Raw genomic sequence first — 12,804 nt, 5'->3', positions numbered from 1 at the left:
GGTGGGAGGGGCGGGCGAGGGTGGCTCCCAGCACATCTTAAAAGGGGCTCCATGCCACTTCCTCCCCAGACAGCGGAGCTGGGGACGCGGGCGCAGCCTTCCTGTGTGGTGACAGCCGTCAGCAGTGTCATGGACCCGGGTGAGTGAGCTCCTGCCTGAGAAGGCGCAGTGCTGGGGCCGGGGACACCAGGCCGAGCCTCGGCACAAGGTGGCGGCCTCCACCTTGTCATCCAGGGAAGGTGTCATCCGGGGAGGGACCGTCACCGGTGCCCGGGCTGGGGGACAAGCAGGGGCCACGCTGGGTGCCTGGGGGAACCTGCTCTCAGCTTGGGGTGAATGGCCCCGTGGTTCCCGGCTAAGCAGGGCTGGAGGCGGGAAAGCTGGAGCTGCCCCCGCCGTGGGGTCGGTGCCAGCTATGCAAATGCCAGCCACCTCATCCTGTCCCCGCGACCGTGCTGCCCCCTTTGCACTTACCCCTTGCAAGTTCGGGGCCCAGCCAGGCGGGGCATAGGGTGGAGACGCCCTCGTCGGGCCCCCAGTTGACAAGAGATACTTTGAGGGGCACCCTGGGGTGGGGGCTGTTCGCAGAGCGGATCCTCCAGACGCCCGGTCTCGCCTGCAGATCTGGCCCGGCCAGGTGAAGGCCAGGTTCCTAGAGGGCTCCGCCACCAGCCAGCCCGGCCTCAAAGCCACAAGAGGGCGGCTTTAAAAAGTGAAGGTTCCTGCGCTGTCCCCAACCCTCCTCACCACACCACAGCCCTCGGCTCTGCCTTCCCCGCCCACCGCACCCTGCATGTAGAGAGAGGGCTCCCCAGGCTCTGAGTGCGAACCCTGGAGGGCGGCATCTCACCCCGCCTCTCCCTACCCTCCTCTGCCTTGAGGCCGGAGCAGGAAGTGTTTGTGGAATGAATGAATGAGTGACTGATGAATGAATGGATGACTAGGGGTGTCAGCCACTCCAAGTCAATTTTAGGTTTTGAGAATCTCTTCCAGATGGGCGCGGTGGCGCATGCCTGTGATCCCAGCGCTCTGAGAGGTTGAGGAAGGAGGGTCCTTCCTTTAAGCCCAGCCTGGGCAATTTACCAGGATCCTTTCTTAAAAAGAAAAAATCTCTTTCAACCTCTCCTAGCCAAACTGCTTCATAAGATCACCCACAGGCACCCTCCTCGAGGACCACAAGCCCAGGGCACCCATACTACCCACAGAGACCTGCCTGCTCCAGCCTCCTGCTGCCTACATAGCTTAACACAGTAGGAAGCTGCCATTGGTTTCCACCCCAAGACTTAAGTCCGGGGCGCCCGGGGCAGAGAGACAGGGCGCAGTCTGGCCCGGAGGAAGGCGTGCTGTCACCTCCTAACTCGAGAGGGCCCCCGTGGCCGAACCCCCTGAGTCGCTTTGCTCAAAACGCCACCGGGCCGTTGGGAGGACGGGTGGACCGCGAAGGCTCGGTTTTCCGCGGCAGCCGGGAGCACGGCGCGGGTGAGGAGGCAGGGTTTCTATTACACAAAGTGAGAGCTCAGCGCAGGCTGCGCCGCCTGCTTTCCCGGTTTGAATGAGCAGCCCGAGGTGCCCCAGACCTCAGAGGTCTCAGAAGCAGGGCGAACACCGATGAGCGCGCCAGGCCGGCGTCCCGCAGGCCGGCCAGAAACCGCCCGGAGAGGACCGGGCAAGGCGAAGACCGGCAGGGCCGCCGCCGCCAGGGGGCGCTGTGGACACGCGTCCTCGGCGCTGGCTGCGTTCTCTGGGCCACTCTGTCGCTGCGGGGGGAATTCAGGGACTGACAGATCCAGGGCGTCCCTGAGCCGCGGGGACAGGGTGAGCTATAACACCGAGGAGCGCAGGAGCAGGGCAAGGACAGAATGGGGAACGTGGATGAGGGGCACCGAGGGTGGGCCTTGAAGGGTGGGTGGCGTCTCCGATCCATCGCTAGCTGCTGTGTGACCCCGGCAGGTGGCTTCACCTCTCTGGACCCCTGTGGTCTGGAACGTGACGTGAGACTGGCATGGCGTCGTCTTGCAAGATGTCAGGAGCCAGAGCCGCACGATGCAGTGGGCACCTAAGCACAGGAAGATGAGGTTTCCAGGGGCAGGGGTTGAAGCCCACCTCCACTCCTGGCCATTGGGCAACCCGGGGAAAGTCACTAACCTTGCTGTGACTCAGTTTCCCCACGGGCAGGTGGGGGTGATTGTAGTGCCACCTCTGCGAGAACGGGAGACACCCCCGCCCCCGAAGGCAGTGTGGCAGAGGGCTTTGTGCCCACAGCACCATCACTGGACAAAGCATGGGCTCCCTCCTGTCCCCGCTGCCCGCAGAAGAGCAAGGCGGTGGGGGACACACCCGTGACCCCAGCACTCTGGGAGGCTGAGACAGGAAGATGGAAAGTTCAAGCCCAGCCTGGGCAACAGAGTGACTTAGTGAGACCCTGTCTCAAAAAGGAAAACAGGCTGGCGTGGCCAGCCCCAATGCCCTGCTTCGAGCAGAGGGTTCTCAGGCCGGGGAGCAGGCAGGAGTTGGGGGGATTTTCTTGTCCTTATGATCACTGCTGAAAACTCAAGAACTCAGAAAATACCTAACATCTAGGTCAACCACTCCTTAGACCCAAGATTCCCAAGCTCATGGTTCCCACCCCTGCAGCTGCCCGGGGCGGTTGCTTTATGACTTCATAACAGACAGGACTGAATTGACTCAGGACCCCTGGCTGCCAGAATTCCCCTAACTTCCCCTGGTAGCTTTCTCAAAAATGGGCCGTCCTGGGCCTCCGGACCCCAGCTCAGTCCCAAGCCCGTCGCCAGGAATGACAAACCACACATGCACACACACACACACACGCGCGCGTGCGTGGACACACGCGCACTCACACACAGCCAGGCCCCTGCCCCCACGGCAGCACACGGACCGCGGGAGCAGAGAGTAAAACAGAAACAGCTCCTGCTCTTTATACCTCGCCCACTAGATCTGATCAAAAGCTTGAGCTCTCCTCCTTGATAGTCAGAGTGAGCTTTCTCTAGAGTAACCGAAAGACAGGGACGACATGAAAGGAACCTCGAACGCTGAACGGCAGTCTGAGCCGGGGGGTGGGCGGCGCGCTGGACCCTGCCAGGGTGTACTTGCCAGAACACGCAGCCTGGCAGGCTCGGGGCTCCGCCTGGGCGCCCGGTACTCACGCGCAGCTGGGCACGGGCAGGGGTACCCAGAAACACGATTAAGGAGGCGTGGGGGGCCGATCGCTGGGCGGAGCACAACTTCAGCTGGGCAGGGCCCTGTGGGTTTGGGAAGCAGATGCCCTGGGGCTGGGATCGCAGTGACGCCTCCGGAAGACGTCGCTGGCAGTAACACGCAGGGTAACCTGTTGGAGGTGGCAGAAAAGCCTGTGGACCGAGGCGGGCTGATCCCCTTCCAGCCTTCCCCAGGAACCCCCAAACCCAGCACATGAGCTTCAGGCAACTCGTGTGCCATGTGCCCAGGGCTCCAGCAGGGGGCGCTGTCGCCAAGGACAGGAATGTCAGCTGCTTCCCAGTCTCCAGAAGGCCCGCTGTGGAGTAGGGTCTCACACTTCCAGCAGCCGTGACAGCCAGCAGGTCCCGCCCCGGCACTCGTGCACGGCAGCTCAGGGACTGACACCCCTAGGGGCCGGGGCCTGGCTGTGAACTGAGGACCAGGAGACGGGGCGGGACCTCGAGGCGGTCACACGGCTCAGCTGGGCGGAGGGGGTCCCAGACCCCTACACGGGCGTCAGTCTGCATCCGCCAGGCTCAGCACAGCTGCCTGTGTTTGTTTACACAGGGAGGAGTGCTCCCGGCACAGTGTCCCTCGGGCCACCTGAGCCCCTGGCCTCGTTCTGTTCCTGGCACCTCCTCCAGCCTGGGCCTGCCCTAGGTAGAAGGAAGGGGAGCCCCCAAACACCCTCGAATTGTGGAAAGACCAGGAATCCAGTCTTCTCAGTAACCCCCAGGGCCACACCTCCCCTTCCGGCCCACAGCAGTGGGAGGGGCAGCGGCCCCCAGTCAGGCCCGACAGTCTCAGGGTCCGGGGCACCCCTCAACCCCAGCAGCAGCCAGATGGGCCAGGCCAGGGTGGAAAGGGGGACAAGGACACAGGGGGACGGGGACGCCGGCGGCAGGCCAGCTGTTCAAGGCACGATCCGATCCTGATGTCCTGGAGCGGGGGTGGGGGTTCCTAGCAGCGGTCCCATTCCCGCTCTGCTGCGCTTTCTAAAGCACTGACCCTGCCCGGCGCTGACCTCCCCTCCTCTCTCCTCCAGGGAAGCCGATGAGGACCCTGCTGGCGGTGGCCCTGCTCGTCCTGTTCCAGGTGAGCTGGGGTCCTCGGGCGCCCTGTCCCAAGTCAGCCAGGGCAGGGGGGAGGGCAGCAGAGGCCTAGGCCCAAACCCTCCAGCCGTTCATTCTGCCGGCAGCCGCCCCGTCCACCTGCAGAGTGACCATGGAGCGCCGCAGGTGCCCTCCGCACTCCACTGTGCGCTTAACCCGGAGCTGGGGGGGGGGTGCATCGCAGCGGCCCCTCCCCACCCAAGCCCACCGCGTCCTCACCCAGAGGCTGGGCCTTCGAGCCCAAGGCCACGAACAGAGCCGGACACATGGGGACCTGGCTTGGCACTCCCACACACACCCCCACGTGTGTAAGTGCCACGTGTGAGCAGAAAACAGAGCCCTCGCCCCAGGGTCCCAGCTGCTCTCCTGTCACCCAAGCTGTCTCCCATGCCACCTCTAGCCAGCGGCCCCATTCCCTCGGTGACACAGGGACTCCTCTGCTGTCCCGGCCAGGGACAGGGCCGCGTTAGGAGGGATGAGCTCCGCGCGCGCGCACACACACGTGTACACACACACACACACGTGTACACACACACACGTACACACACACACACACACGTACACACACACACACACACACACACACACAGGCCCGTCTCCATTCCTCGATCCCAGCAGCGCAGGCAGAAGCGGCAGGACTGCCAAGAGCGGAGCGGCAGAAACGTAACTCTGGAGTCGGGTTTCCTCCGCCGGCGGGCGGGCGCTCTCTGGGGCGCGGCCCAGCCTCAGAACTGGGCTCTTTCCCAGGTCTGGCGGCCAAACAGGCAGTGTTCCAGGAGCTCCGGCCAGAGCAGGCCCCGAGCTGGGCAGCGTTCCCAAAACCCCAGCACCGCCCCCCGCCCCCAGCTCGGGCTGCAGCCCCGGACCTGGCCCCTTTCCCTCGCCACCCCCGCCCCGCGGCCAGGCTGCACCGGGCTGGATCCGCCCGGGGCTGGGGCGGGATGCGGAAGGCTGGGGCGCGTTCTTCTCTTTTCCTGGGGGGGTGCAGACAGACAGAGCAGGATGTGGTGGGGCTGTGGGCTGCAGAGGTGGTGAGGCTGGGGGGGCTGGAGGGGTGCGGGAGGAGAGGAGGGAGGGCCTGCGGGCACACTTCATAGAAGCCGGGGTCCTGCCCCCTCCAAGGAGGCCCAAGACCTTGAATCCAGGGAGCTCAGGCTTGAGCCCCGGGCCTTCCCGCCGGGCACCGAGAACAACCACCTCCAAGGGCAGCTGTGTCCTAGAGAGGGTGAAGGCTCCTGGGCGCCCTACTGTCCTCCTGTCCCCAGGCGGGACCGTGATGAACGCAGAACTCAGATTTGTCACTGAGCGGCTGAGGGTCCGTGCCCAGCCCCTCGCAGAGCCGGGCGGGCATCCTGCACGGAGTGAGCCCGGGCCCCTCCTCGGCTGGTAAATCACAGCGGGCTGACGAGCATCACCTTAGACGGACTAAAAGGACCCCAGAGCACCTGAGCCCCGCCGGCCGGATTGCCGGGATCTGTGGAAGAGAAGACGGCCGTGGGGTTAGGGCGGGAGCCCCCCACATCCTTCCAGGCCCAGCTGCCAGCAGGGACTGGTCTCCCCGCGCCCCAGCCGGCCACCCGGGCCCTGTCCGGCAGAGCTCCGCCCAGAATCAGGGCTCTGCTGGGTGCCCGTGGGTGCCAGGGACCCTTCAGGGCCCCACGCTGTCACGCCATGATCAGCAGACTCGGGCCTTCCTCCCCCTCCCACGGTCCCCCAGCCTGGACCCTGAGGTGGGGTTTGGGGCATTTTGTGGCCCCCTGGAAAACTTCACCAGGGTCAAACAGGAGCTCCAAGAGAACGACTCACACCCCAACCTCCTGGGGTTTCCTAAGCACAACAGAAAACCTCCGTGGATGTGAAAGGAAACCAGGACAGGGATGCGGGCCTCCCAACCACCGCGTGGGGAACATAAGGAAATAGGATGTGTCCGTTTCACAGGAGAGAAAACTGAGGCTTAGAGACAGGACTTGTATCTAACCAGGCCCAACTCCTTGGGCCCAAGGCTCAGACCACATCCGGTCCCCCATCAGCTCCTAGGAGGTGGAGGGTGGAGGGTTGGCAAAATCGGACCCCAGTTACTGATTAGTAGGGAGACAAATCAACAGGATCCCCAGGAAATGCTTATGTGTGGTCAAGCTCAAGAACTGATTTCAAATCAAAGCATCACCTAGACAGACGAGAAAAATGCGGACACAGACACCCGCTACCCCCAGGTGCTGGTCCCGTGTGAGTCTCCGCTGAGGCCTGAAAATGTGCGTTTCCGGCACATTCCAGGGGGTGCGGATGACGGGGCCACACTGTGGAATCGCCGCTCTGCCAGGGTGGCGGCCAGACTCCCCCGGGCCCGGCTGACCCGGGCCACCCGCCCTCGTGTCTTCCTGCAGGTGTGCCTATGCCAAGATGGGGTCACGGACGACTATATCGGCGACAACACCACGGTGGACTACACCCTGTACGAGACCTTGTGCTTCAAGAAGGACGTGCGGAACTTTAAGGCCTGGTTCCTCCCGGTCATGTACTCGGCCATCTGCTTTGTGGGGCTGCTGGGCAACGGCCTGGTGGTGCTAACCTACATCTACTTCAAGCGGCTCAAGACCATGACCGACGTGTACCTGCTCAACCTGGCCATGGCGGACATCCTCTTCCTGCTGACCCTCCCCTTCTGGGCCTACAGCGCGGCCAGGTCCTGGGTCTTCGGGGTCTCGCTGTGCAAGGTCATCTTCAGCATCTACAAGACGAGCTTCTTCAGCGGCATGCTGCTGCTCCTCTGCATCAGCATCGACCGCTACGTGGCCATCGTGCGGGCGGTGTCCGCCCACCGCCACCGAGCCCGCGTGTTCCTCATCAGCAAGCTGTCCTGCCTGGGCATCTGGGTGGTGGCCATGCTGCTGTCCGTCCCGGAGATGATCTACAGCGGCCTCCAGGGCGGCGGCAGCGAGCAGACGCAGCGCTGTTCTCTCCTGCTGGAGCAGGTGGAATCCCTGATCATCATCCAGGTGGCGCAGATGGTGTTCGGCTTCCTGCTGCCCCTGCTGGCCATGAGCTTCTGCTACCTGGTCATCATCCGCACCCTGCTCCAGGCCCGCAACTTCGAGCGCAACAAGGCCATCAAGGTCATCATCGCCGTGGTCGTGGTCTTTATCGTCTGCCAGCTGCCCTACAACGGCGTGGTCCTGGCACAGACGGTGGCCAACTTCAACATCACCAGCAGCACCTGCGAGCTCAGCAAGCGGCTCAACATCGCCTACGACATCACCTACAGCCTGGCCTCCGTCCGCTGCTGCGTCAACCCCTTCCTGTACGCCTTCATCGGCGTCAAGTTCCGCAATGACCTCTTCAAGCTCTTCAAGGACCTGGGCTGCCTCAGCCAGGAGCGGCTGCGACAGTGGTCCTCTTGCCGGCATGTGCGCCGGGTCTCCATGAGCACGGAGGCGGAGACCACCACCACCTTCTCTCCCTAGGGGCTCCTCTGCGCGGATGGGGACCTCCCTCCCCGGGACCCCAGGGTGGGGACAGGGAGCAAAAGCGATGATTCAGGAGCCTCCCAGAAACTGCCGCGGGACCTCAGTTCGGATCTGGAGCCCTAGCTACCTCAACGCAGGCCGGAAAGAGAAGCTAGCGCCACCGTGGAGGCTGCACCCACAAACCAAGAACTGACGGTTGGGGAGCACTGCGGCTCCCAGGATGCAGGGACGGGGCTGGGGAGCTGTAGATGGTGCAAGGGGACCACTCTTCCTCTGCACCCACCTTCCTCCCATCTAGCACGGAGCCCTCACAGGCAGTCTGGGGCAGAAAACCAGGCTTTGCTCCTGAAACCAAGACAGTCGGTGTGGGGAGGACGGGGTGCCCGGACTAACTGCATCCCCAGCCCCCTCGCTCTCTCCATGGTCCTGCACACCCACAGGCTCTGTCCCTGCACGGCCACCCCTCCCGGCTCCGGGCAGGGGACAGGCGGACAGCTCGTGTCTTCTGCGGGCCAGACCAGCTGCTTGGTTTCACCAAGGTCCGCGATCCGAGCCAGGGCCCCAGAGCGCCACAGCGCGTCACCAGCTCTGGCTTTGGCAGAGGAGCGGAGGAGTGGGCAGTGAGGACATCTGGGGACGAGGCAGGGCGCCCAGGCCGGCTGCCAGAGGCCGGTGAGCTCCTGCTCTCTGCTTTCTCGCAGAAACAGAAAAGACCCCGCTCCTCCAATTCTGCTTCTGGTTCATTAAGAGACCACATCTTATTCCTACACAAATAAAGTTTCCCCTGGGGAAACAGCAGCCTTAAAGCAGGGGAATGCAGCTCTGGTCAGAGGAGTGTTTTGCCTTGCTGTCTGCGCCCCTCCCAACCCCCTCCCGCCTCCCCGCAACACGGCTTGGCGCGTCCACCGACACCGGCCCACGATGGGAGCTGAGGACATGACGTCCACCTCGCAGGCGCCCTTCCCGCACGCAGGGCAGGGAAGCCCAGCCCGGGCGCCGGCAGTGATCGGGAGGCACGGGTCAGAGTGGAGATCTGGAAAGGCCGGGTCATCCCACACCGCAGACCGCTCTGCCCGCCTGGCCCGGGCCTGCCCAGACAGGAGTCCTCACCTTTGTCATGCCCAGAGCTGGGGTTTGGGGGAAGCGCCTTTTCCTTCAATCAAGGGTCTTGGATGGGACCGGTGAGACCGGCCAGCCTTTACTGCCCGGGACCCTCCACGACGGCCCCTAGCAGTCACGTCCCTCCGCGATACGATGAGTGTCTCCGTGGATTCTGCTGCTGTGACAAAATACCACAGGCTGGGTAGTTACTAAGCCTTACAAATGCACCTGTGGCGGAGCTCCTTTCCCCGCCCTGCGGGAGGCCATCCGCCCCGAGGCCAGGTGACTGTGAGAGGAACTCCTCCTCCACCCTGCTGCAGTATAGGCGCCCGCCATGGGGGAGCACGGATGCTGTGCCCCACACCTGGCAGATATCCCTCTCACTGGGGCCCAGGTGCCCCTCCATGATGTCCAGGGCGATGTCCAAAGCCCAGCACCCCCACTGCTCGGCCTGGTGGGGCACAGGAGGGAGGCTGAGGCATTTGCACCAAACATGGCCCCATCCATTTTCCCACGGCCAGAAGAACCTCATTAAAAAGGCTCTCGCCCAGTCATGACACCTGGTCGTGATCCCCATTCTCTGATCTGTGACATGCGACGTTGCCCTCCTCCGCAGGATGCCCGGGAACGGGCGCCCTCAGAGGCTGAGCTGGCACAGGTGCTGGCACCAGCATCAGGCATCGCCAGGTACAGCCGTGTAGGTGGGGCACACGCCGCCAGGGTGCCCGTGTGTCCCTGAGGGGAGCCTGCCTCCGCACACGGGGCGTGTGTACCCTGACCAGGCTGCAGAAGAGAAAGCAACCCTCGTTCCTGCCAGGGAGGAATGCAACAGAGCAGTCGGGGAAAAGAAAGCCAGGCCAAGCACACGAGCTAGCACGCCACCCGGCTTCAGATGCATTTTCTGCCATCACTGGGCGGCTCCAGATATTCACAGAGACAGAGAACCCCCAGCCGTGTCAGTTCCCCAAACCGTGGTGTCTCAGAAGCTCTACACTGGCCTGACCCTGTCTCCCTTGCACAATCTCTTGCGTGCCTGCCCTGGGCTTTGGGGGGACGCCTGGGAAGTCGCAAAGGACCCTGGGAGTCCCACCCAAGCCTTCTCTGTCCCCCGCTTTCTCATCTGTGTCAAGCATCCGCCCGATCTCCCCGGGGTCACAGCCCCCGCGGCCGTCTAGGGTTTCGTAAAGTTTCCCACTCACCCCCGCAGCAACGCCGCCCTCTCAGCCAGAACCGCCTCACCTCCCAGATCCCAGCTGGCCGGGGGGCTCAGAGATCCACGGAGCCAACCTCATCCCTCTCTAGATGGTGAAACTGAGCTCCGGGGGAGGCCCGCCCGTGCCAGGAGAGATGTGGAAACGGAGGAGGATTGCTTAAACTCGCTCAGGGAGCCCAGGCAGGGCAGCCAGCGGGTGGGGAGCAGAGCCTGGAGCCTGGCTGCCTCCAAGGCTGGCTCCAGAGCCTCTGCTGCTCCCCAGCTGTGTGACCTTCAGCTGTTGCTCAACCACTCTGAGTCTCAGATTTCTCAGCTGGAAAACACAGAGGATTTGGGTAAACAGCAGTGCCTAGCATGTCAACCGGGGCGGGGGGCGGGCTCCGCTACCAGACCGTCTGGTACAAATCCCAGTCCCGCTCCTTGGCCTGGTGATGTGGTCCATCAGTTCCTCAGCTTTCTGATCTGTACAATGGGGTGACTAAGAGTGCCCACCTCCCAGGGTGGTGGTAAGGAAGAAATTAACCCACAAAGCAAAATGCTCAGAAACTTGGAGATAAGCATTGTTGGTAATCATTTATTTGGGAGATGTTAAATGGAAACCAAAAAAAAAAAAAAAAATTCGCTAACCTCAAAGCAAGCAAGTTCAATTGTTTAGATCCATTTCCATTCCCATATAATTTATAACATGCCAGAGGCAACTCTGAGCCTAGGAATGCCGGCCTGCCCAAAGGAAACTGGATTTTTGTTAGTGTGGTGCTGCTGAGAATCAAACCCAGGCAGGGAGCAGGGTCAGCAATGGCCAGGTTTCCCTAGTCTGAGCCCCTAGAAAGCTACAGGGGGCCATCTGTGGTGGCACACGCCTGTAATCCCAGCATTCGGGAGGCTGAGGCAGGAGGATCACTGCGAGTCTGAGACCAGCCTGGGCTACAAAGTGAGCTCAAGGCCAGCCTGAACTGCATAGGTGTTTCAAAAAGACAAAGAAAAAAATTACAGAGGACTAACAGGGTCCCTTCGCTTCACCCCAAAGAGCACCCAGCCCCAGCCCGGTGGAGCAGCTGGGTGACAGCCCCAGCCCGCTCATGGCCAACCCAGATCCCTGCAGCTACTGTGCCAGACCCAGCCAGACACGAGAGTGCTCTGCCTGGGGAACTAGCCGGGCCCTGAGGCTCCAGGCCAACGCCAATGTGTGTTAGAATCTGGTGGGAGAGGGCTCACTGCCACCTCTGCGCATGACCCCCGTCAGAGTCCTCCGGCCCTGGGGCTCCCGCCTTCCGCGCGCACTGGGCGGGGTCAGTGGGGTTTGTCCCTCGGGCGCTCGCCGACCTGACTCTTCTAAGTCCCACAGTCGCCCTCTCCCCAACTTTCCAGCCTACACAGCCCAGTCCTGGGGTAGAGGAGCCCCTCGAGCAAGCAGGGTGGGGCTGGGCCCCGCCAGGTCTTGAGTGGCGCTGGGGGCCGGGCTGCTGCCGGATGGCCTCCCACGCCGTGTCAGAGGCCCGGAGGAGGCGTGAGGAAGAGCCCGCGCGGGAGTGGGGGGCCCGCAGCTGCGCGTCCGAGTGCCAGCCACGTGCCAAGGGCGGCGCGAGCGTGCGCGTCCGCTAGGCTCGGAGCGGGTAACGACTGCCCTGCCGAAGCGCAGTCTCACGGGCCTCCCAAGCCCTTGCTTCTGTCCCCTTGTTACGGTCTTCGCCCAAATAGCTGTTTATGCAGCGCCAGCTATTTCTGGGTACAGGTACAACCCATCTCTCTCGGGACCTGCTGGGTGCGGGGCTGTGACCCAGGAGAGGGAATCATCAAAGACCTGGCCCTCGCCTGCCAGGGGAGGTGCCCTCCGCAGCCGGGCACGCCCCGGGCTTCGCCACCGCGCCCTGGAAGTCGCCTTCGGCCGGCCCTGCCTCTCTCACTGGCGTCGGACTCTGCGCTGGACTGGGGTCGCCTCCCCTCCCCGGCCTGCCCCGCCTCCTCCCTTGTCTGGGTGGGGTCCCCGCCAGCCAGGGCGCTGCTGGCAGGGGTGCAGGGCTGGGGGAGGCTGAGGAAGCTGCTCCACCCCCAGCTGTGGTTTCTGCTGGGGCCGGGGCGGCAGCAGGTGGAGGGAAGTGTTTGTCACCCTTCCAACAAAGGGAGTCAGACAAAGCCCCCAGGGCACCATGGGTAAGCAGTAAAGGCGCCCAAAATAAAACCCGCTCTCCTTCACCAGGCGCGGTGGGGCCCATCCCCGGGGCGGGAAGAAGAGGGCCGCGGTTCAGGTGTGAGCACACCCAAGTGGGTGCTCAGGAGTCACCCAGGAACACCACTACACACTCACACGCACGCACGCGCGTGCACACACACATCCAAACAGGGCCCACACGCAAGAGCCCGCGCTGGGTTTAGTGCGTCGGACCCCCACGCTGAAATTCTTGACTCTTTCCAGGCAAGGACATTTCCTTTTGTACTTCTTCGCACACCAGGCCCTGCACGCGGCGGCGCCACCTCTTCCTGCACGGTCTCAGCGGGTCCGGGAACCTGGCAAACCCGCCGCAGCAGCGCCCTGGGCCACACCCCCAGCGCTCAGACGTGCCCCCCAGCGCCGCCCCTCGCGTCTCCTCCCACACACCCGCACCCTCGGGCCGGCGCACGCCCACCCGGCCCCGCAGCCCTCACCCGGGCCACCGACGGGATGGGGGCAGCAGGTGGAGGCGCTGGGCAGGGGAAGGGC

The 12,804-nt window shown here is 63.5% G+C and overlaps 1 protein-coding gene across 1 annotated transcript in view; it reads left to right on the top strand.

Moving 5' to 3' along the window:
• Ccr7 (chemokine (C-C motif) receptor 7) overlaps window positions 1-9,447 on the top strand; it is a 15,744-nt gene extending 6,297 nt beyond the window's left edge. Inside the window, exons 2-4 of the mRNA XM_005394362.2 lie at window positions 70-139; window positions 4,262-4,311; window positions 6,713-9,447. Of these exons, the coding sequence (XP_005394419.2) occupies window positions 130-139; window positions 4,262-4,311; window positions 6,713-7,789 (1,137 nt within the window). The 5' untranslated portion in view covers window positions 70-129 and the 3' untranslated portion in view covers window positions 7,790-9,447. The remainder of the gene's footprint in view (window positions 1-69; window positions 140-4,261; window positions 4,312-6,712) is intronic.
• The last annotated feature ends 3,357 nt before the right edge of the window (window positions 9,448-12,804 follow it).

Source organism: Chinchilla lanigera, unplaced genomic scaffold (assembly GCF_000276665.1).
Source record: "Chinchilla lanigera isolate Chin_1 unplaced genomic scaffold, ChiLan1.0 scaffold00050, whole genome shotgun sequence".
Classification (NCBI taxonomy): Eukaryota; Metazoa; Chordata; class Mammalia; order Rodentia; family Chinchillidae; genus Chinchilla; species Chinchilla lanigera.
This window is presented reverse-complemented; position numbering and strand designations above follow the sequence as displayed.